Source organism: Lissotriton vulgaris, chromosome 12 (genome assembly GCF_964263255.1).
Source record: "Lissotriton vulgaris chromosome 12, aLisVul1.2, whole genome shotgun sequence".
Classification (NCBI taxonomy): Eukaryota; Metazoa; Chordata; class Amphibia; order Caudata; family Salamandridae; genus Lissotriton; species Lissotriton vulgaris.
In genome coordinates, this window is record NC_141700.1 from 438,944,246 (window position 1) to 438,969,028 (window position 24,783).

Sequence of the window (24,783 nt, forward strand, 5' to 3'; positions counted from 1 at the left end):
CCCAGGTCCCTTCTGATTACGCTTATCTGGAGAGGAGGGCAGCAACAGTTGGCATGGAAGGTGTTGACTCTACTGTTTGACCAGGGAGGCATCAGTTCACACAGGCAAAATTTGCTCATCCGTGAATCCAACCGGAATCTATTATATCCCATGTTGCTGTTGAGTTGGATAGTGGTGCCTCATCCCTTGGTAACTGCTGTTTGCACCACTCCGAGGTGGTCTTGGGGCAGACTGAATACAGTGGGATGCACTGTGTGGGGATGGGATGAACTTTGCTACATGGCCCTCCTGCCTCTTATCTTTTTGAAGGAGCTGCTGTTGGCACAATATCCGACCCTACCCTTCTTTGCTGGAAGAGGGAGCCTGCCAGAAGCTGCATCATATGCAGCTGCGGGTAATGGGCTTTCTGTCCCCTCCAGACTCTTTCGCTGAGCTACATGGTATACAAACAGCTGTTACCTGCACACCCTTGGATGTCTTCTTGTATTATTAGCTGTGCAGTGCCTAAAGACATGCACATCCCCACCTTCCCCCATGAGCGTGTTGGTGTTTAAGCGCTAGAACAGACCCTGACATCACCCTTCCGTAAGCGACTGATTACAAGACTTTACTATGGAGACCTCCGCTCTGGTCATTGAGCCCCGGGCATTTATGGAGTGGCAACGCGAGCTAGGTATTGACATCCTGGATAGTCAATGGCGCTACTGTTGTCTTATACACATCAAAGTCCTATGCAGGCTGCACCCACCAGCGGCGGCTCCTCCACTATGGAGGGTGACTGCAGTGAGGAGAGGGGTAGTGCACTCCCCTTCACTGCGCATGATGGTTTGGCTGTCCGTCTCAGGTCGGCCAAACTATCATGCACAATGAACCTCTCTCCATCCCCAGCTACATTGCCAGGGTTGGAGAGAGCAGGTATGTATTCCCAGTCTGTCCTGGAGCTCTAACCGAGGGCGCTCAGGTCAATCCTGAAGCTGTTCTCATGTGAGAGCTGCTTCAGTATTGGTCGCAGGACATTTTAGTAGCCTGTGCTGGAAGCAGAGTAGCTCGACGTAGGATACAACCAACTGCAAGTTACGTTTTTTTCCAAATGTATTTTATTCCCCTCTCCCTTCGTGACCCCTATTCCCCCTTCCCCTCTCTCCCCCACTCCACTCGTCCCAAATACTGGCCTCTACTCATACCCACGCCCCTCCAGATGCATAGGTTTGGCATTCCGGATGAGAATTGGTGCATGTTATGCGGGGCAGAAGGTGCTGACTTCCTGCAGCTGGCTTGGCTGTGCCAAACAATCATGGACTATTGGGACCCGATATTTACAATAATAAGGGAAGTAACTGCCACTGGGGTGCTTATGCTTCCTATGTGGTTCTTCTTGGGCATGTGAAAGGTGTCCCATCTGGTGTGCATAAATGTACTGCAGCACTGCTTCTTGCAAAGAGGCAACTTGCCATGCACTGGGGGCACACCTCTGTGCCCAATGCCTGCTGGTGGATAGCCGATGTTACCTTCTGTCAGGAGCAACTGGGGAATATTGGTCCTTCATGCAAGCTGCAAGCAGAAAGAGAGACATCTGGGCACCATTTGAATTGTATTTGGCAACCTGGACCGACCACTTGTGCCAGAGGGAACACTGCTCCAGGATGATGTTGAGATGGGGAAGTACCACTCCAATACATTGTATTGTTTCGGGAATGCATGCTAGTCTTTAGCACTGTAGCCACAGTGATAACCACTCCAGGTGAGCTCCCCAACTATGTCTTGCTGTATATGAGCTATGTTCTATCTGTTTGTTCCCTGAGCGGAGCTGTATGTGATGTTAGTTTATTTTGTATACCTTACTAAAAACTCCACTAAATAAATAATATATATTTTTAAAAGGGTGAGTTGCCCTGTGTTCTCAGCACTAATGTTGTGACTTCTGAGGCATGTAGTCTCACAGGCAGTGTCAGTGTCACAAGAGGGAAGCCAGGGGTCACAGCTGGTGGCACTTAGGTGATACCCATGCTATTGCCATCCTTGAGCATTTTCAGACACTTGGAGATCCCCGAGAACCTAAGGTGGTGTGTCTTGCCTGAATCCTATATTTCCTTACCTAGAAAGCCCTGAAAATGTCATGGTATGGGTGAAAATAACTCCGTTTTCTTGCATTGATGCAACAGAAAGCTACAGATTTTCCAGCCAACAGCAAATAGCTTAACATCCTACATATTTATTTCTGATGAAACCGGTACCCCACACATTTGTTGTGCCTATATATCTGGCAGGAATGAGCCAAACCAGTGACCGTGTGAAGTCACTGTAGTGTTATTGTGGCCTTCACTTGGTCGCAGGTTTGGTGCATTCTTTTCCCTGGTGTCCAGCAGTGCTTTCTGCCCCTCTAGGTGTGGCAGATTAGGGATAAACTCTCCACTCTACCGCTTAGGGGAAGAGAATGACTGTGGGTGCTTTGGTTGAAGAGACGCAGCCTGATACCAGTATGGGCCAGATCACCACCACACCAGTGATATGCTTTCTGTCCCCCCCCAAATCCACTCCCACCTCAGAATGCATGATTTTGGTGAACACCAAACTGCCTCTCAGTGTGGCAGAAAGGTTGTGGACCCTAGGGTTGAAGGTGCAACTTAATAACAATTTGGGCCAACGTCCATCAAATAAATTGAAATTATACTAAATATTCCTTGCGGTCTAGTGGTGTTTACTGCCCCCTGGTTGAGCAGATTAGGGAAGTTGACCCCCACCTCGCAGAGGGCAGAAAGACAGTTCCTGATGTTGAGGGCTGCAGCCAGAAGCCACTGCAGGCCACCCCGGCTCCTTTACTTGCAAAACAAACTTCCCTGGTGACTAGCACTGCTTTCTGCCCCTCTCCACACTGCCTTGGTCCCGGGTGTTGTAGATTTGGAGATGAATCCCCCAATTTTTCCACGGTAGTGGGACAAAGGCTGTTTTGGAAGCACTATGCTATACCTGGGGTCTGCAACCCCGCCCTTACCAAAACAAAATAGAATCCTCTGTTATTTTGTGCATGGTTTTGTCCCCTGCTTGGGGATCACCCTCCTGCAGCAATTCCAGATTAGCATTCACTAGGAATAGGTACCATTGGAAAGGAGATATTTCCCTTTACTACCGGTGTCTTTCCCTTTGTAATTGGTGCCTGAGGTCCTAAGTAGTGCCCCTGAGCCCCAATTACTGTGAAAGGCTGTGTCTGCTTTCACTTTCAATTTGATGATCCATGCGTGGTGATAGTCAGTCAAAGAAACTAAAAAAAAGCCTTGATCTGAAGGGGAATCGCTTCTCGTTCAGACTGAGTTGTGAGTTTGAAAATGAAATCCAACTGGTGTGAGCACCAGAGACAATTTGGGCTGTACCATAGATTCCTTACCATGCAGGTAAGTACCACAAAGGTATTTATTTATATCTTTAACATGGAGTACTTCAACATGCAGGTAAGTATTTTTTTTAAATAGCATAATTTGTATGTGATATATTTTTTTTTAAAGTGTTTTAGGTGCGGGTTGAGGTGATGGTGAGGGAAGAGTTATGGGGGTGATGGGGTAATTTTAGGGTTTAGGGGTGAGTAGAGGTAAAGGGAGGTTAGAGTGTTTTTAGGGTTATGGTGGTGTTAGAGGTAAAGGGGTGAGGGGGATTTTAGGCTTGAGGGGTGCTTGGCGATAAAGCCGGGTATGGCTGATTTTAGAGTTAAGTGGTGGGCGCAGAGGTAAAAGGAGGCGGTGTTATTTTATGGTTTAGTGGTGGGTAGAGGTAAAGGGAAGTAAGGGTAATTTTAGGATGAAGGGGTGGGTAGAGGTGACGAGGGTAGGGTAATTTCAGGGCTCGTTGGGTTGGAGGTAAGGGTAATTTTAAAACGTAGAGGTGGGTCGAGATGATGGGAGGTTAGGGTGATTTCTGGGTTTAGGGGTGGGTAGAGTTACAGGAAGAAATCAGTAATTTTAATGTTATGGGGTGAACAGAGCTAAAGGGAGTTAAGGTAGTTTCATGGTTCAGTGGTGAATTTAGGATTTCAGTGTGGGTAGAGGTAAAGGGAGGTAAGGGTAATTTTAGGGTTTAGGGGGTGGGTAGAGTTAAAACGAGGTAAGGTGTTATGGGTTCCCCCAAAATAAGGGTGGTTCGAGGGGTTCCCTGTCGAAACATTAAAGCTTTATTTATATTTGTGTGTATAGACAAACCCATATGTGTGTGTGTGTTTGTGTGTGTATGTATATATATATATATATATATATATATATATATATATATATATATATATTCACTGAAAAAACATAGGTCTCAGGCCTTATATAGTTAGGAATTAGCATTTAAAAAAACCTTTGAAATTCACTGAAAAAACCATAGGTTTCAGGCCTTATATAGTTATGAATTAGCATTTAAAAAACCTTTGAAATTCACTCAAAAAACGACAAGTTTTAGGGGTATTATAGTTAGCTGAACATTTCACTCGTACAAAACCATTGAAATTTCTCCTATATAGTTAGTTGTACTAACTATATTTCGCGCACCCGCAAACCACTGCTGATGATGTCACATATTAGATCATTCATGACATGGTCAGTGACATCACTGATGACATCTCAAATGACATCACTGATGACATCATCCAGTGAATGTGGTTTGCTTCGTTATTTAAATATGCATTATATATAGCAATTTGCATTGAAGAATGAGTGGATATATATAAATACATATTTGGATGGAGGATTTACTAGCAGTGTAATTGACTGTTTACTTGACCAATTTATAGTGTCACACTAAATATAGTGGATAGTGACTAAACTGTGTGATTATCTGTATCACTTTGTCAGTTGTTGTGTAAACTGGTTCTACAGTTGGTTACTATCTATATGAAAGTCTATATTTGTTATTGATTAGTTAACTGAGTATTTGTATGGGAGAGTGAAAGTGTGTGTGGTTCGGTGGGGGGTGTGTGACTGTCCAAAGATGTGTGAATAGTTGATTCAGTAGATATATGAAGTTAAAACTACATGTTCTAACAGTTGTTTGGGTGAGTGAATCTCTTTACGGGTGTGGTGATGAGCAAATATATTTCTCAATGGTACATGTCCAACAAACTAGAAAAAAAAAGGCAGTGTATGTGTCAGTTGTTGTATATAAATAAGTATACATAAGACTCAATGATTGTGTGAGTGACTGTATGGATAACTGTATACTTGTAATAATGATTTTATAATTCACTAAGTATGACTTATTATCTAAATAAATAGATGAAGTGGTGTTTGTATAAGTGTGTAGTTAAGTAAATATGTAAGTATGATCCATTGTTTGCATAAGTGAGTAGGATGACCATATGTGAATATGATGTGTGCTGGTGTGTAATGTCGATATAGGTGTATAAGTATTTTTGAAAGTGTTCTATTGTTCATTGACAGCATGTATGAGTGAATCTACAGGTAAGTGATTAGATGTGTGTATACATCTATGAATCACTGAGTGGGTTTTTAGATACTTGTATTGCTGTGACAATGGATTCAAATATGATACTCTGATGAAAGAGATGAAAGATTTTACTAGTGTATGAAAAGGTGTATGTGATTGTCACGTGGATGATGTCATCAGTGATGTCATCAGTGATGTCATTTGAGATGTCATCAGTGATGTCACTGACCAGGTCATGAATGAGCTAATATGTGACATCATCAGCAGTGGATTGCGGGTGCGCAAAATATAGTTAGTAGGGGCAATTTCAATGGTTTTGTATGAGTGAAATGTTCAGCTAACTATAACACCCCTAAAACGTATCGTTTTTTGAGTGAATTTCAAAGGTTTTTTAAATGCTAATTCCGAACTATATAAGGCCTGAAACCTATAGTTTTTTCAGTGAATTTCAAAGGTTTTTTAAATGCTAATTCCTAACTATTTAAGGCCTGAAACCTATGGTTTTTTCAGTGAATTTGCAAGGTTTTTTAAATGTTAATTCCTAACTATATAAGGCCTGAAACCTATGGTTTTTTCAGTGAATTTCAATGGTTTTTTAAATGCTAATTCCTAACTATATCAGGCCTGAAACCTATGGTTTTTTTCATTTAATTTCGAAGGTTTTTTAAATGACAATTTTTAAATGTATTAATTGTTATTTTTGTATGGTGATTTACAAAATGTTTGCAGGCAGGTGTTCAGAGGGCACACCCCCTTTTTACAACACTCTGCAGCGGAGCTCCATGGCGCTTACTGAAGATACCTGTTGGACTAGTTGCCCTATAGGGTACCTCTGGATTGAAGAAGAATTAATTCCCCAACTTAAAACACACCACAGGGAAGTGTAATAAAGCCACGCCCCTTTTTACACCTCTACAACGCAGCCCCCGGGCGTGTTTGCAGAGGGGGAACTAATTCCCCTTGCATAATGGGGGTCCTTGTGGGCCAACTAGCCCACCTGGAACCTCCAGTATGCGCCAGGGAGCTTCGTTGCAGAGAGGTGTAATGAGGCTACACCCTTTTTTACACCTCTCTGCAACGCAGCCCCCGGGCGTGTTTGCAGAGGGGGAACTAATTCCCCTTGCATACTGAGGGTCCCTGTGGGCCACTAGCCCACCTGGAACCTGCAGTATGCGCCAGGGGGCTGCATTGCAGAGAGGTGTAATGGGGCCACACCCTTTTTTTACACCTCTGCAACGCAGCCCCCGGGCGTGTTTGCAGAGGGGGAGCTAATTCCCCTTGCATACTGGGGGTCCCTGGGGGGCAACTAGCCCACCAGGAGCCTCCAGGGGGCTGCTTTGCTTTGCCCCGGAGGGCGGCGGTCCCCGGGGCAGTGTGGGGGGGATTGGGCACCCCCCACACTTCTTTATCACTATGCCCCTGCGATTTGGTCCCCCTGGGGGGTAATTTTTAAATAAACATACCGGGGTTTTTAAAAAAAAACATTTTTTCCTTGGGGGTCCTTGTGGGACCCCCTGAGCAGGCCTAGGGGGTCAGGGTGCTTCTACCCTGCCCCCCTTTTTTTCTACACGTTTGTTTTTCTGCTTCGGTCTACCTAGCACAAGATGGATGGCAACACTTCCTGGTTAGAAGTGTTGACAGCCAATGAGCATGCTGCTTTCTCGGGAAGGCATGCTGATTGCCTGCCACTGTCTGTCAACACTCCAAACCAGGAAGTGTTGGCAGCCATCTTATGCCTCGGTAGAACCAAGGCACAAGAAAGCAGTGAAACAAAGGTGGAAAACAGGCAAAGAGGGCAGGGTAGAAGCACCCTGATCCCCTAAGCCTGCTCAGGGGGTCCCACGAGGACCCCTAAGGCCCCAAAATTATTATATATTTTTTTTTAAATCGCGGGGTAAGCGCACTGTTCGCGTACCCGCTTAGGTACGCGTACGGTGCGCGCACCCCGTGATTTTAAAAAAATATATATTTTTTGGGGGGGCCTGGGGGTCCTTGTGGGACCCCCTGAGCAGGCCTAGGGGGTCAGGGTGCTTCTACCCTGCCCCCTTTTTGAGTTCTACACATTTGTTTTTCTGCTTTCCTGTGCCTCAGTCTACCGAGGCACAAGATGGCTGCCAACAATTTCTGTTTTGGAGTGTTGACAGACATTGGCAGCCAATCAGCATGCATCTCGCGCACGCGAAGGTCAGCGCACCGTACGTGTAGCGTGCACGGTACGCGTATGGTACGCGTACGGTGCGCGCTTATAGATATATATTTTTTCCTTTTGATTTTCTCAGGAACTACTGGAGGGATTTACACCATTTAAGCAAAAGGGCGGTCTGCGAACCGAACTCTATCTCTCTGCCAAATTTGGTGTAATTCCAGTCAGCCGCTCGGGCTGTAGCCGTGTCTAATCGTCCTATGGAAAACAACATGGGGAAAACATGTTTTGGGACCCCCCTTTTTTCTCAGCCCCCACTTGACGAATCCCCCCAAAACTTTCAGGGAAGGAGCGGAGCGGGCCATCTTCTTTGAGAAATTCGCGAAGATTCATCAACCGGCGCTAAAGTTATTCCCAATAGAATGTTGCGGATTTCCTATAGAAACTAGGTCCTAACTATATATACCTACTGGCGACCGCCAGTAGGTAATATATATATATACATTTCTACTTTAGCAATGTCCCAGACCTGCAGCCCTTGGTGACAGCAAGGCAGGAGGCGCGGATTTAAAAGCCTCTTCTCTGCCGAGAAAATACACTGCAATCCTGAAACCTGATCACGCTTCAAGCCAGCCTCAACAAGAGACATGCAAAGAATATGGCTATGAGGATCGCTGACCGTAACACAGTGATATGAACCAACTGCATACTGGGAGTTGTAGTCTCCACATGCTAAACTACCAAGCGACTCCTCCCTAATGAAGCCCAGGTGTGCCAATTTCTACTTTAGATGGGCCAGCAATTGAATATACACAGGACTGCAGTGTCAGTGGCGACGTGAAAAGAACAGCATCAGCTGAAATGCGTCATGCAAAAACCCTTTCAATAAAGAATACTTGCCTTTTATCCGTTGTGGCCCCTGGTCTACTTTGAAGAAAGGAAGGCTGGATATATATTTAGGGACCCCCGACCCTGTTTTTTTAATTGTGTGAAACCACAAAAATGAGTGGCAAAGGCCCACCTTGTAATGACACGCGTTCTAAATGCCAATGCGTAGAATAAAATGCATGTTGGTGGCATGTGTTGTAAAAACATACATCCGTGAGTGATTCCAAGCCTCTAATGCTGGGACATACTGCACATGTTATCAGAACACTAGATGCCGTGCTGGGGGCTTGTCTAGCATGATACTGTATCCATAATAATGCCTTGATAACGGGAATGCTAAGGTGGTATGTAATGTAACCAGTTATAACATCTATGTCAGTTGTGATGCCACCTGTGCTGTTGACTTTTCGGGGGCATTTCATTCACTTGCCTGCTGTTTTCCTGGTCCCGCTGTTGGTCTCCCTCCGCCACCGCAGTTCCTCGCGCCCGCAGCGAGGGGGGGACCACAATTCCCTAGAGCCTTTGCGGCAGGAAGCCGCTACCGCCCATTCCGCGCCAGGAGGCGCTTAAATTTGAGGACAACCCCGGTGGAGCGGGTGCTCTATTGACTTTTCGGGGGCATTTCATTCACCTGCCTGCTGTTTTCCTGGTCCCGATGTTGGTCTCCCTCCGCCGCCGCAGCTCCTCGCCACCGCAGAGCGGCCGCAGCGAGGGGGGGACCACAATTCCCTAGAGCCTTTGCGGCAGGAAGCCGCTACCGCTCATTCCGCGCCAGTAGGCGCTTAAATTTGAGGACAACCCCGGTGGAGCGGGTGCTCTATTGACTTTTCGGGGGCATTTCATTCACTTGCCTACTGTTTTCCTGGTCCCGCTGTTGGGCTCCTCGCCACCACAGCGCCACCAGGACCACAATTCCCTAGAGCCTTTGCGGCAGGAAGCCGCTACTGGCCATTCCGCGCCAGGAGGCGCTTAAATTTGAGGACAACCCCGGTGGAGCGGGTGCTCTATTGACTTTTCGGGGGCATTTCATTCACTTGCCTACTGTTTTCCTGGTCCCGCTGTTGGGCTCCCTCCACCGCCTCGCCACCGCAGCGAGGCCGCAGCGATGGGGGGACCGCAATTCCCTAGAGCCTTTGCGGCAGGAAGCCGCTACCGCCCATACCGCGCCAGAAGGCGCTTAAATTTGAGGACAGCCCCTGCGTCGCAGGAACGCGCCGGGCTAAGCCCGGGCAAAGGGCGGGCCGTCTGTGGCCGACCGGGGCAGAACGGGGCGGGGCAGGGCCACCAATCTAACATCGGGTTATTGGGGACATTTGGATTTGGCGTTTGGACTTACAAGACTTTGTAATGGTCAGTGACTTTTGATTCTTCAATTGCGCATATGCGAATACTGTTGCAAATATTGGTTGTTCACAAATTAGAGTATGTGCACTCGTAAAGGAATAGGGGGCCAAGAGGTAGTGGGCACCCTCGATGCCTTCCTTATTAGAGCAGAGTCGGTCCTAATAAAGGAAATTGAACTCACGCAACGAAGACTCTCTTGAACCGCGCAGAAAGTCTATAGAGCCCAATATAGTGGGGCCCTCTCTTGTTAACATTAACACTAATACTAAAGAAGTTATGCCTAACAACCTTAGCTCGACCATTGCACCACAAGTACCATTAGAATCCTTGATAGTCGTGGAACCCCCACCCATGCCCCACGCTACTGCCATAACATCGTCACCAACACCACCACCCTCACCAGTTGTAGCCAGAGTTACACAGCAAACACAGCGCAAAGCCAAGGGAGGTATGACTCAGGTGGCAGCAAGGAAAAGAAAGGCCGGAATGGCACCATTCACAGCACAACAAACTCGTAAAGCGGCAAAAACAATGGGCAATGCACCTGGTAGAGAGTACCGGGAAACACAAGCGGCTTCTGGCAGCCCCACCCTCCCAAACACATTGATAAATTCTAGTGATTATTGCCCAGTGGAGCTGGAAGATGCAATCATGGCAAAAATAGAGGGGAAGCTAACTGCATTGCTAAAACCGCTATTAGACAAACTTATGGCTATTGATATCCGCTTGAATGCCATAGATCAAAAACTTTCTCTGCCCACTAGCCAAACATCAATTAAGGGGCCTGTAATTTTGAGTAATCAAACAGCACATTTGACTGCCGAGGTAAATACTACCATAGCAGCTAGTAATGTTGCAACAAAAGAGGACTGCAGACCTTTAAATCAAAAAAGGTCAATACTCAACCGGTAGCTGCTAGCCCTCCTCGGGCAGGGCTGGAAATCGGAGGAAGTAAGGGTTTGGAGGGACAAAGTAGGGGAGGTCCTGTCACCGGAAATAGAAATAGAAAGGGACATTTTAGCCTACCACCGGAGTCCACGCCTTATACTGTGGTGCTCTTGAATGTTCCAACGATTGAATCTAACTCGGAGGAACATTGGACCACTTTAAAACACATGGCACTACACTTATTAAATATTAGAACTGGGCTGGGCAACCACTTGTTTTAAGAATTTAAAATGGTGCTTAGGGTCCCCTGGATAGGGAGTTCAAACAAAAACGTAATGAATGATTGCATAGTCCTGAATTTTGGCTCTCCTGAGCTAGTGAGAACAATCCGAGAGAGGGCAGGGACAACACACTTGGGAAGGGAGGGGGTCCACATTCAAACTTTGGGCTTCTTCTATCTTAATTCCCAGACAATACCCGCACACAGGCGTAACAATCAAACCATCGCCCAGAATCAGGGGAGGTATAATTACAATGTCCCGACCTATAACCGTTTTGAACAGGCGCTTTCCAACTTAGATGACCAAGATTGACTCCCGACTAAGTTGACCAGTGTAAGATGTCAAGAGGGAAGGCCAACAGTGGAAATTCCAGCCCATGAACAAATAATTTCAGTGAAGGGAAACACGGTGCAGGAACCTACACTAACATGCTCAGTAATGCAGTCTATTGATTGCCCCTATGTAGTGGTTGACCCATGTGCAATGCGAAATATTAATAACAGTAAACCGGTGAACCCCCGTAACTCAAAGAAAACAATCAATAATCCTGATCTTAACATTTTAAGTTGGAATGTCGCCGGTCTTGAAACAAGATTGGCAGACACTGATTGGATGCACATATTGTGTGGTATAGATATCATAATGCTCCAGGAAACATGGGCTACAGACGATCTACATATAGAGGGGTATCATTGCCTCAGGGTGACAGCACCTAAGCCCGATTTTGGCCGCGCATCTGGCGGCTTATTAACTGGTGTCAGGATAGCCATCGGAGGAAGCATTAAGGTAATACCTACCACCAGCTTAAATATTCAGATAACAGAATACAGGAGACGGGTGCCGCTTTATCTGATTAACTTCTATAATAATGATTTTAAGCGGTCCCTAATAAGAACTTTGTTGAGCTTTTTAAAGCTATATCAGACTTAGTCCAACACCAAGGCACAGATGACGATATAGGGATCCTCCTAGGGGGGATTTTAACTCAAAAATTTTAATGGCACATCAAGGTATGGATAAACCCCAAGCTGACTCCACAGTACGAAGAGGTTTAGAATTACATAGTTCCATTAGCGAATACATCCTTACTAATGTAATAGATTTGGGCCATATTCCGGGAAAACAACAGATACCAACCTTCAGAGGTAGAGATTGCTCATCAACCATTGACTATATTTTTATGTCCCCATGTTTAGTAGATCGCCTTATAGAGGCTAAAGCCCTTGCTACAACCTTTGGAGATCATAACCCGCTGTTAGCGGTTTTATGCTTAGGAACCAGCCCCGTGTATGCTACCTCTCATGAGGTGAGAGACATTACCCCCTCAACAGATAACTTAAGGCTAAAATGGAGGGGAGTAGACAACGGCAGTTTAGTAGAAACCGTGATAGAAGAACATGGGCATTTAATCAATTCCTGCATATCAATAGATGGAAATCATATAAGGAAAATTGAAGACTTTATTAAACTATGTTCTGTAATAAAATCTCTCCTGTTAGTGCCAATACACAAGATAGAAAAAGAACCCAGATGGTTCGACCACAGCTGTTCAGAAGCGAATAGGGCTCTACGTAAGGCCCTGACCTCCAAACCTAGGTGCCCTATGGAGATAAGGGCAGCAAGGAGGATATATAAAATTAAGATCGGTGAACGAAAGGCTGACATACTGACGGAGCACTGGGAGGCATTAGTTGATTCTGCAGTTGGGAAGAATGGAAAATTCTGTTGGCCTGCAGTTAGGAACCTGCGCAATATGGGTCAACATCTGACAACATTTAGTTGCACTATTTCGAGCGACCTATGGGAGAACCATTTCTCTAAAATATATGCTGCCTCAATAGAGGACAAAGTCTGCTACGTACCAGGACAACTATGCTGCTTAAAATTACGTTGCATGAGGTTGAAGTAGCCATCAGACAGAGCCTTGGAAATAAGGCCCCTGGTCCTGATGGCCTTCCAATAGATATCATGAAGTGGAAACCGGAACTTTGGGCCCCAATTTTATTAAATGTTTTTTTTTTTTGTAAAATTTGTAATTATTAAATGTTTTTAACAGCCTGCCCTCAGCTCCCATGCCTGACACTTGGACAACTACATCATTGTGCCGATATATAAAAAGGGAGATAGATCTGACTCGATCAACTATAGGCCGATTTCGCTGTTGGACAATACACTGAAGATTTTGGGTAGAGTACTTTATAATAGGGTTTTGGAATGGACGGAGGAAAGTGGAATATTGGACCCTTGCCAGATGGGATTTAGAAGTAAGGTCGGTACGGTTGAGCAATGTTTGAATCTCAAACTAGTAATTGGCAAATATACCATTGCTCGATCATCACCGATCTATTTAGCCTTTATGGACTTATCGTCCGCGTTAGATCTAGTCAACCGGGCTAAACTCTGGTCCATTCTTTTGGACTATGGACTAGACCACGGGTACTGATAGTACGGCCCGCGGGCCAGCAGCGGCCCGGCAAGCCTTCCGTGGCGGCCCGCGGACCATGAGAGATAGTACCCGTGTTTACAAAGACTGTCTGCAAACACTCTGCTGCTCTGTGGGGGCCTGGCAATTTATTCTGGCGAAGCCAGAGTGGAGCTGCAGGGGCGCCAAGATGGTGTGAAATACAGCAATGCCCCATTCACAAGCAAATGGTCTTTTTGAAGACCTGTGAACTGCTCGGGTGGGGCTGTGTGTCTGTGCGCGCTGGGAAAGCAGGCTGGGGAAGCTGTCTCAGCCCGGGTGACACAGGCAGGGTGGGGTGACAGAGGGAGGTAGAGGGACAGAGACAGAGGGAGGGAAATGGAGACAGAGAAATGGAGACAGAGAAATGGAGACAGAGAAATGGAGACAGAGAAATGGAGACAGAGAAATGGAGACGGAGAAATGGAGACGGAGAAAGGGAGACGGAGAAAGGGAGACGGAGAAAGGGAGACAGAGAAAGGGAGACAGAGAAAGGGAGACAGAGAAAGGGAGACAGAGAAAGGGAGACAGAGAAAGGGAGACAGAGAAAGGGAGACAGAGAAAGGGAGACAGAGAAAGGGAGACAGAGAAAGGGAGACAGAGAAAGGGAGACAGAGAAAGGGAGACAGAGAAAGGGAGACAGAGAAAGGGAGACAGAGAAAGGGAGACAGAGAAAGGGAGACAGAGAAAGGGAGACAGAGAAAGGGAGACAGAGAAAGGGAGACAGAGAAAGGGAGACAGAGAAAGGGAGACAGAGAAAGGGAGAAGGGCGATAGAGGGATGAGGGTGACGGAGTGCGGGAGGCACAGTGAGGGAAGGGGAGTGAGGGAAGGGGAGTGAGGGAAGGGGAGTGAGGGAAGGGGAGTGAGGGAAGGGGAGTGAGGGAAGGGGAATGAGGGAAAGGGGAATGAGGGAAAGGGGAATGAGGGAAAGGGGACTGAGGGAGGGAGAGGAGGAATAGGGGGAAGGGGAGTGGGGGAAGGGGAGTGGGGGAAGGGGAGTGGGGGAGTGGGGAAAGGGGAGTGGGGGAAGGGGAGGGGGGGGGGAGGGGATTGAGGGTGGGAGGGGAGTGAGGGGGGGAGGGGAGTGAGGGGGAAGGGGAGTGAGGGAAGGGGAGTGAGGGAGGGAAGGAGAGGAATAGAGAGGGAAGGGAGAGGGAGGAAGAGGGAGGAGAGGGAGGGTGAAGGAAGGGGAGGGAGAGGGAAGGAGATGAAGGGAGAGGGCAGGAGAGAGGGAGTGAGACAGTAAGAATGAGGGTGAGATAGGGAAAGAGAGGGAGAGACAGTCAGAGTGAGTGAGACAGAGGGAGACCGGGGAGGGAGAGAGGGAGATGGAGGCAGATAGAGGGGGGGAGTCAGAGAGAGAGAGAGAGAGAGAGAGAGAGAGAGAGGTGTGTATGCCGGGTCTGGTAGCTCAGTGGACGAAGGTGTCTGCTGCAGGGACCTGTGTTCAACCTCATGGTCACAGTTTTTTGTTGCTCTAGCCCCGCCCCCCCACTGACCCCGCCCCCACCGGTGCGGCCCTCGGACACAAACCACACTGTAAATTTGGCCCCCGAGAGAAAGTTTGTGAGTACCCATGGACTAGACAAACCCCTGATACACTTCCTGGCATTCCTACATACCGACCTCAAAGCACAAGTCAGGATTGGGATGGGTGGGGAGATCTCATGCGCTATCAGGGTGGAAAGAGGTGTTAGACAGGGGTGCGTCTTAGCACCCCTGCTTTTTATCATTTATATTAATGGGTTGAGCAATTCCCTAAGGCAGGCAACCTCAGATGTCCCAATAATTAAAGGGAAATTAGTTCCAGCACTTATTTACGCAGACGATGCTGTCCTTATGGGCCGGACTCCAAATTCCCTGCGTATTTTGATCAAAACCTTTGTACAATATATGGATGACCTGGACCTACGTGTGAATTTAAAAAAAATCTTTTATCATGTCATGCTGGCCAAGGAAACGCTAGTTTAATTCTATGTCAGTGGGGGCTGATAGATTATACTCCACTAGCTCATTCCCATATCTAGGGATGGTCTTTGCTGCAAACGGCTCGTGGACTGGACACTTGGCCCCCTCCCCGAGCAAGTTCTCAAAGGCCATCAATTCAATCCTCAGTTTACCACGCCCGAGGAAAATAGGCGCCACTAAGGCTATTTTAAAAAAATTTAAATTGCAATGCGCTCCAGTAGTTACATATGGGGCGGAGATATGGGGCCTGGCAAAAAATCACTGCATCCAATTAGAAGAAAACCGAATCTGCAGATAAATTTTGGGTGCACCGATTTCTACTTCTGAGTACATCTGTCACAGGGGACTAAATTTGCATTTTATTTGTGATTTTATTGGGACAAGACCAGCGTAATTTTGGCTTTCCATCTGGAGGAATAATTCAGCCATTCTTACGCAAGAAATTATAAGCGACTGTCTCAGTTGTGATAAAGGTATGGAGATCCCCTGGCTCTCAGGAGTCTACAAGAGCTTATGCTGCGTGGATAAAGGCCACCTTTTTCTGGACCCCACTAGATTTGAGCCTAGTGATAAGAAGGAGCTAAAACTTACACTAGATGCACTTTACAATCTAGATAGGACAAAAAAGGAACTCCCCAAATCTTCAGCCGCAGCATACATGAATAATGAGATGTACAGGTATCCATTACCACTTTACCTCACCCTGCCAATGTCTAATTGGGAAAGATCCCTCCTGTTTCGCCTAAGGGCTGGAAATGTAAGAGCTTTAATGTTTTCCCTTGGGCTATTGTTCAAAATCACACTGCAAACCATGTCCTTGTGATGGAGTGAGCACACAAAACGATCTGCACTTTTTCTTCTTCTGCAAATTTTACTTAAAATATGTCAAATGGTTTTTAACTCCGTATTTTAGAAAACATAGCCCCTTTCCCTGGGGGAATCCTACTTGATGTTGCTTTCTCTGGACACTGAAGAACTAGTCTTCCGCACTAGCACTTTTTTGAGACTTATCATCCGTACTCGCAAAATGATGGAAAATCCATGAACTGTTATTTCGTCTCAATTGCCATGATCTGTTGCCTAAATTTGGAAGTCTGTAAAGGTAATTTATAAAGCTTTTTAAATGGAATTTTATGATACTCTGTTTATGAGGTTGCTTTTATGAATTTTTAAAATTCGAATAAAGATTTTTGAATTGAATTCAGTGATTCCAGGACTTTAATGCTGGGACATACTGCACATGTTATCAGAACACTAGATGCCATGCTGGGGGCTTGTCTAGCATGATACTGTATCCATAGTAATGCCTTGATAACGGGAATGCTAAGGTGGTATGTAATGTAACCAGTTATATCATCTATGTCAGTTGTGATGCCACCTGTCGGGATATAGGTAAGGCAAGAACATTGCATTTGGGGTCTGACCCCAACATACAGTTTTTGTGAGCTCAATTTGCTTGTTTTAATCTCTTAATTACCGAAATAGAACAATGAAATGCCTTAAAGAACATTAAATGCTGCTGAATTAAAACATAATTTAATCTGTAGCAATCTAACATATTGCTCATCAGTAACAGTACTTGAGGAAGGTATGTTCTTAATCCAGGTCGGCATTGCTAGGAAGTCATAACATGTAATGAGTAATAAGTGTGATTGACCAATTATGATTTTGATCCATGGTGATTTCGGAGACTTCCACATAATATGTTTATCAAGTGATATACTTAATGTGGAATTCGTTGTTTTGAGTGCTAAGAGCTTTTTTAAAAAGCTGAAAAAGACATTCTGGTATAAATATAAATGTCATAGGAATTAATATTACTTTTGGTTGGTTTTACTCATAATGGCCAACATTTTATTACGTTATGAACACAGAATCTTTTGGGAAGTCATTACTAAAAGTGTGAATTCATTAACAAAATGACTGGGTACAGCTTTTCAGTATTCTACTGTATGAATTATTAAACTATCAGTTTGTTGGGAAGTCTTTGTGCTTGTTTGTAATTAACTTGAACTTTAACCATTTTCAATTTCTCTCACCAGATGGACGGCCGCAATGGGAGGTGGAAGGAAAAATAATTAGAGAAAAGTGTCAAGGGGTGAGGCATTTATTTTTCTAAGTATGTTTGTTTTCAATATAAATAATGTACTTTTGTATTGCTACTGTTATTGTGGTGTCTGGAAAACACTTGGTTATTTTTATGTTTTTGAAAAGTGCATCAGTAGTTCTCATTTACTAGTTGATTGATCTCTTGCAATTAATACACCAGACAAGCTAGATTACTTGCTATTTATTTTCAATTGGTACAACGGGTGCATGCTCAACGTTTAGTATTTTGTTGTTGCATAAATATAATGTTTACAACAACAGACCTAATGCTTACAGATGCATTACTTCCTTGCTAGGTACACGGTTGTAGTCAGTTTGCCTTTTCTGCGTAGTCCCCCTTATTTTTCACCTGAAATTACTACTCAGTGTGTTATGATACTGACATTTACTATAACACTACGCATATTTTACTCTAGGTATGCACTTTAAATTTATTTTCCCTAATTCGGTTATTTAACTTTCAAGTAAGGCTATGGTAGTTAGGGCAGAAGGCAACAGTGGTGTAGAAATTTGATGTCATCTGAGAATTCGTTTTTATTAAGACCATCAACATGTAAGGCGAAAGTGCATGGCTCAGGAGAACACAAATGGTTCCGCGCTAAGCAGCAGTTGTTAAACCACTGAAGTTAACATACGGGAGAGAAACATGCTTTGCATGTAGGAAAACTACACGGTACATTAGGTAGGCAAGTGTGCTTTCTAAGCCTAATATTGTGACTAATGTATAAAAGTGGGGCACACTAAATACTAAAGAAATGTATGGCCCCACAGTGAAGTGCTGCCAAAAGGTGGGCATTTTCCCAGATCAAGCCTAATTGTAAATTTAAAAAAATACTTTTACAATGCAACTTTGCAAAATAGATGCCTGCCAGTTATTTTCCCCTTTTTTCAAACTTCGAATATAACAGAGAAAGTAAATTGTTTGAAAATGAACTACTAAAAGCCGTATCTTGTGTTGCTTATGTGACTAATTAGCATCCCAGTTAGACCTGATGTACTGGCATGCCAGAGAATGCGTCAACGTCACAAGCTAGGAAGACTATTGGTCAACTGTAGTGCATTTACTGACCACTGAGCTTGGATGAGCCATTTGGTAGGAACAGAAGTAGATTGTATCACAAAGGACTACATCAGCTGCCTCTTTGCATTAAAATCCCAAATGTAGTCCCTAGGGACTAAAACCTTTTCAGCCGGAAGTATCTTGCAGAGATGTGTCTCTGTGTTACACATGGGCGGAAGCTGTTCTCAGACGAGGGAGAAGGGGTTGTACCCTCGTTTCCTGGACCTGGAAGAAGATTTGTAGCTCCTGACAGGGGAGCCTGGGTATTGCTGTCTTAAAGAGGCATTATGGCAAAGTTCACAGTAAAGTGAATAAGCATCAGCAAACCAAGAATGTCTGGTCTTCCTGCAGTGCATGAATCCTGATTGCTGAGAGCACAGTTGCTGGCAATGTTGTAAATAAGGAGCAAGAATGTGGACTGCAGGGGACTTTGCTTTTATGTCAATGAGCCTGCAGCCAAAAATGTAGTGCTGCCGAAGCCTGAGTTGCAGATCGCCCTGAGGCATCTCATACTGCAGCTTGCTTAGAGCTCAAGCTCTCACAAGTAAGGTGCGCACTGCCAAGACCGAGGATCCTTACCAAAGTACGGAGGAAGACAAACTAGCAGATGATTCTTGTTCTAAGATATAAAGGTTTGAACCGATACTCAGTCACAACAGATGCTCGGAACACATGGCAAACAACTGGCTTTCACTAGTGCCATTTATGAGCCTGACATATACAACTTAGGAATTCTGTACTGGATACTGAAGGCTCAATTCATAAACTGCATTTTGTGGTGTGCAGGGTACTACTTACTTATTACCTATTATGTTTCACAAACCTACAAGTGTAAATCTTCATCAAGTAAATGAACTAGGTGAGTGGCTTGAAAAAGGGTCTTACTTGCTACTAAGTGTGAGGAGTAAAAAGGGGTTAGGAACGTTGGGGGGGGGGGGGGATTTAGGGAGGAACATGCACGCACCAACAAAAGAATAAGACTATTGCTATTCACAAACTGCACTTCTAAAGCTACTGCAGCCAAAAGGGCACAAAAAGCTGGAGTAAGTCCAGCACCACATATGGCCACCCACTGGGTCTGCAACACCCTCCCATAAAAAAGAAAATATAGTTAGGGACTTAAAATAAAACACTGTTGGAAATAATGTTAAATTAAGTCATTTAGAAATATAAATAAATGTAATTTAATGTTACAAAAAGCTAACAAAAGAACATATTTATTATTTTGTTTTCAAATACTTTTAATAATGTTTTCTGAATTAAAAAAATAATTATAATTCTTTTAATTCATGAAACGCACTTCATCAAGCTGTATTACATAATAAAATAGTTTTAGGAGTTTTTTTAAGTTAAACTTCAGAAAAATAGTTTTGGTTTTAAATTGCATTTTTGGTTCAACATGAAGTTACTAATGCGGTCTGCTTTTTTATATTGCATTTTTTCAAACCTTTTCCTATACTTTCCATAGGTAGATCCTAACCACCATTACATTTTACTGTATATTAATGTTAGGACAAACTAGAAAAAAACTACAGCACTGACAAATTACAATGAATTAATTCAAATATATTACATTAAATTATGTATAAAAAATGTGTTAACCAAAAAAACGCCTAAAGTAAAACATGTATATTTATGTATTGACAGTTAAAAATAATGTATGTATAGAATTAATGTAAATGCTTTGATATAAATGATACATGTATTTTTAAATTAAAAAGTTTTATTGGAATATTTTGTAATAAAATAATTTGTAATTATATATACATTTTTTATTAAGTTACTTTTATATACCTAGATACATGTTTAAATAGTCGAAATAGTTTCATTTAACATTATTTCCTTTTGATATTCTATTTTAAGCCCTACCTCCATTATTTTCTATGGGAGGGTGTTGCTGTATCAGTGATTAGCCATGTATGGTGCTGTATATACTACTTCTCCTTTTTGGCTCCACCCCTATTCAGGCAGTGAAAACATGTAAGTCTACACTTTTGAGTAATTTTACACTCTAATTTTATGAATAGCCAAAGTAGTAAAGTTACTCAAAAGTGTAACAGTAAATTTGCACGTAGTACATCTACAAGTATAGATTAACCTTTGTGAATTAACTCCTGACTAATGTATCACTTCTCTTCATTGTACTTTTATAAAGGAATGACCACACAAGTCGACAGTTTCATATCGTATGGTGTGGAATGCATTGGCCTCTTACTCTTCACAATGACCACCTCCAGTGATCACCACTTTGGAGTGACAAAAAAGCTTATTTATTATTGCAGTTTTGACAGATCACCTATCTTGTAATCTGAACTATCAGAGATGAATAGATTATACCTGCAACTCCGGGATCATGGTGAATACATTTTGGTAGGGCAGTGTCAAAATGAGTGTGCTTTTAAAGAGTCTTCCCTAACTAACATACCTATTTGCTGTTCTTGTGGTAATGCTGGTAGTGCAGTTATATTTGATCGTGAGCTCAGGCAACTATGATTTCAATACAAAGCACCCTACTGTTGCCAATGTATCTGTTGTGAGGTTTTCACTGGAAATCAAATGGAGAAAAGTGCTCCAGTGTGTGGAATATGCTTGTAGACCTCTACCAATTCATTCACTCAATCAAGCTTCTCTGGCGTCTGATAAGAAAATAATAAGTGCTGAAATGGAATAAGGAGCTATTTCATTAAATTGAAGAAGGGTGTCTTTATTTTGATGTAGAAAAGACTGCATCAATTTTTACCTTCTAATGATGCGGCGAAATTCAAACAAAAGCTGTCCAAATAATGCTTTAGCCTTACATCCTGATGTACGTTCATTGTTTCAGCACATGTATTGCACTTGAGTGGTAACTGTGCATATAATGGGTACCAAATCTCTTGAAACCAAGACTGAGAAGGATCAAGGTTATTGCACAGTTGCCAAGATACCTGTGGCCAATCAGAACCCCATGTGCCATGAGGATGTGTGTGAACTGCGTTTTGGGAGTATTATTAGAGGATGAAACACAATGTCCTTTACTGTCAGAAGTGCCTGCTCCTTGAGCAGCATTGGAGACTTTGGCAGTGCGCTACCCATGAGGTGCAGAGGAATGCTAAACCTTCATCACCCATGTTCCATTAGCATTGGTGAAAGTGGGCAAATGTTACATAGCAGAAGTGGGATTGATGTACAACTCTTGATTGATAACGGGGGTTGGTTTTCAACTATTTTTCTGTTTCAGTTGGGTAGACAGTCTCTGAAGGCACATAGCAGCATGGTATATGAGGTGATACAGCCCAAAAAAAATCCCACTAAGCTGGTGCTTCAGAGGACGATGAACTTGGTATGGACTAAGGCAGTTATGAGTTTATGGGTTAAACAGGTTGAAGCAACGGTAGACTGTCCAGCCCTCATTTGCTGCTCAAGTGATTGTCTTAAGGTTGATCACCTTAGGATGTCTTAAGGTGGAGGCTTTACATAAGCATTTTCAATGCAATTGTACATGAAAATGCCTTTTATGTTTGTGTTTTAAAGGCCAACACATAAATATAAGGCATTGTCATTTACAATCCCAATAGCTCAAACTATCGCAAATGCCTCCCCCCTCCCCCCAAGTGCCATTTTATTTGAGTGCATTTTCACAATGAATACTTACTTGTCTCAATGGCAACGGCATTTTCTCGATGTACAGCCCCTGGCAAACAGCTGCTCTGATGGACGAACAGCCGTATCAATGCTTTGCAGCTCAAGTGGTGAGCCAGGCAAAACAAGATGCGCGGCCGCTATTTTTATATGACATTTTTAAAAAACTGAGTTGGCCGACCTGTGTGCAACAAGATGCGCTGCTGCCATGATTTATTGTTTCTTTTTTTTTAAGCGAGATGGGCGACCCACTGTAACGTGTTGTGCAGTCACCATTATTGAATGTTAAAAAAAAAAAAAAGATTTGGGCGAGCTGCGCACAAGATGCGTTGCCACAATAATTTATTGTAGATAAAAGAAGCCTCTCCACTGCAGGAGTATAAGGATATTAAAAGATACACTTTACTGTCATGTTTTTTTTCTCTCATTTTTATATAACACAAACTCAACTCAAAGGTATCCGCGTGCTTTACATAAGCACCAATTGCATTACAGAGGGACACATTTTCAGCACCAGGAGATTGTGATTTGTCTACAATCACAGGATATTTGAGGCCCCCTCCAGACTCGCACCTGGTCCCCAGCTTCAGAGTCAGCCGCCCTAGCCGTAAGCCACATCCTTTCCACTAGAAAAACGCTTACCCATTATTTCAACGTACGAAACATGGTTGAATGATTTCATGTGACGTCAAATTTGGGAAAACTGGGAATGCAAACTCAGCTTCACATATCAAAACAGCTCGCCGAATGCAGGGACCCCCAAATACGAATATGAAAGCGTGGGCCGTGCTAACATATAAATGCAGCGCCTGTGTATGTAATATTTATGCGCATGGCGGCTCCGCCTAATACAAAAAAAATGAAAACGGGCGCCGTGCTAAAACATCAAGCACCGCGCCCGCATATAATAAAGTTCTGCCCATGGCGGCCCATGATGCGGACTCCATGGCTAGCAGGAAATTGCGATTCTAATAGGTTTACTGTTTATAGAATCTGGATTTTATTAAAGACAAGTAGGCTAGCATTATGCATCAAACTTTTATTTCCCACTTCTGAGCAGCACCTTTAAAAACTCATGGAATCTTTTAAAAACATCACAATCAAAAAGAACTTTCAATAACATAAATACCATGAGGCCACCATCTTCTTCCTCTTTGTTTGCCTCTTCCAAATCTTCTTCAAAACAAAACTTTTTTCATCCAAAAAACGAGTATTATCCAAAATTAATTCTCTACAACAAAAACATATAATGAATAATACATTCTTCTAATCACACCTAAAATAAACTACATAACATTTCCAAAATATTACACACCCAAGGGAAGGGTAGGAGGAATAATGCTAGCCCCCTTGTCTTTAATAAAATCTTGATTCTATATTCAGTAAACCTATTAGAATCGCAATTTTATGTCAAGATAGGAGGCTAGAATTATGCATGTTCAAAGCTGTCTAAAACACATTTAGAAACATGTTCCACTGATTTAAAGTAGAATCTTCTGAACTTAGATGCAGAAGACCAGTCAGCTGCCTTCATGATATCTTCTAATCTTCCACCTAACTTGCTTACCTTTCTTGCCATTGATCCACGCACAGAATGTGCAGTAAACCTAGTCACATCTACACTAGCCTCCTTCATGGAACTTTTTACCCATCTAGCAATTGTCGCATTTGAAACCGCCTTAAATGGCTTCAATAAGAAATCAATATCTGATCTACTCCATCTCCCCTTTTCTCTAACATTCTAATGTCATACTCTTTTAAACATCTAACCACACACACACCTGGACATTCATCAAACACGGGATACAACACAGAACTTGACATAGTCTTTGTCCTTTTACAAATTTCAAATACTACACCATTTGGTTGAAAAATCTATGTGAAATTGCCAAAGCCTTAACATCTGAAACCCTTCTAAAGAAATCAGACATAATAAAATAGCTAACTTCCAAGATAACTGTTTAGAATCTAAATACTTATTACCAGACCAAGACATAAATAACTTAAGCACCAAATCCACATCCCATAAAGACTTATACTTTGATTCGGGTGGCCTTTTAGCCCAAATACCTTTCATTACCCTACAAACTAAAGGACTCCTACCAATAGTCATACCATGACTTAAAGAATGCCCAGCTGAAATTGCTGAGCTATAACGATTCACAGTCCTATAAGACATACCCTTTTCAAAAAGACCAGCCAAAAAATGTGCTACCTGAACGTCATTTGCCTCCAAGGGATCCAAACCCCTTTCCATGCACCAACAAATCCACACTTTCCACGGTCCTCTATACTTCCTTCTTCTACTTGGAGCCCATGATTCAAACAACAACTCCGCAGATGTTCCTGAAAGATCTGAGAATGCTCTTGAGCCCCTGATATCTTCCAAACTAGAAGGTTGAGAGAACCTGAAACCACTGGAGGATGCTCCTCCCCTTCCACATTCTTCAGAAGACCTCTAAAAGCCCAAATTGCAAGAGGGTCTGTCACCGCTAGCTCCATCACCGAAGGGAACTAAGCTTGACTCTTCCAAAACGGGGTTACTAATACTAGTTGACATCTCTGCTTCCTTACCTGAATCAGAACTCTCTGAAACATTGAAAACA

General features: G+C 43.6%; 1 protein-coding gene across 2 annotated transcripts in view; it reads left to right on the forward strand.

Moving 5' to 3' along the window:
* Positions 1-24,783, forward strand: part of NFATC3 (nuclear factor of activated T cells 3) — a 1,100,962-nt gene that overhangs the window by 776,645 nt on the left and 299,534 nt on the right. For both annotated transcript variants that reach the window (XM_086945198.1, XM_086945199.1), the window contains exon 7: positions 17,430-17,485. In XM_086945198.1, the coding sequence (XP_086801324.1) occupies positions 17,430-17,485 (56 nt within the window). The remainder of the gene's footprint in view (positions 1-17,429; positions 17,486-24,783) is intronic.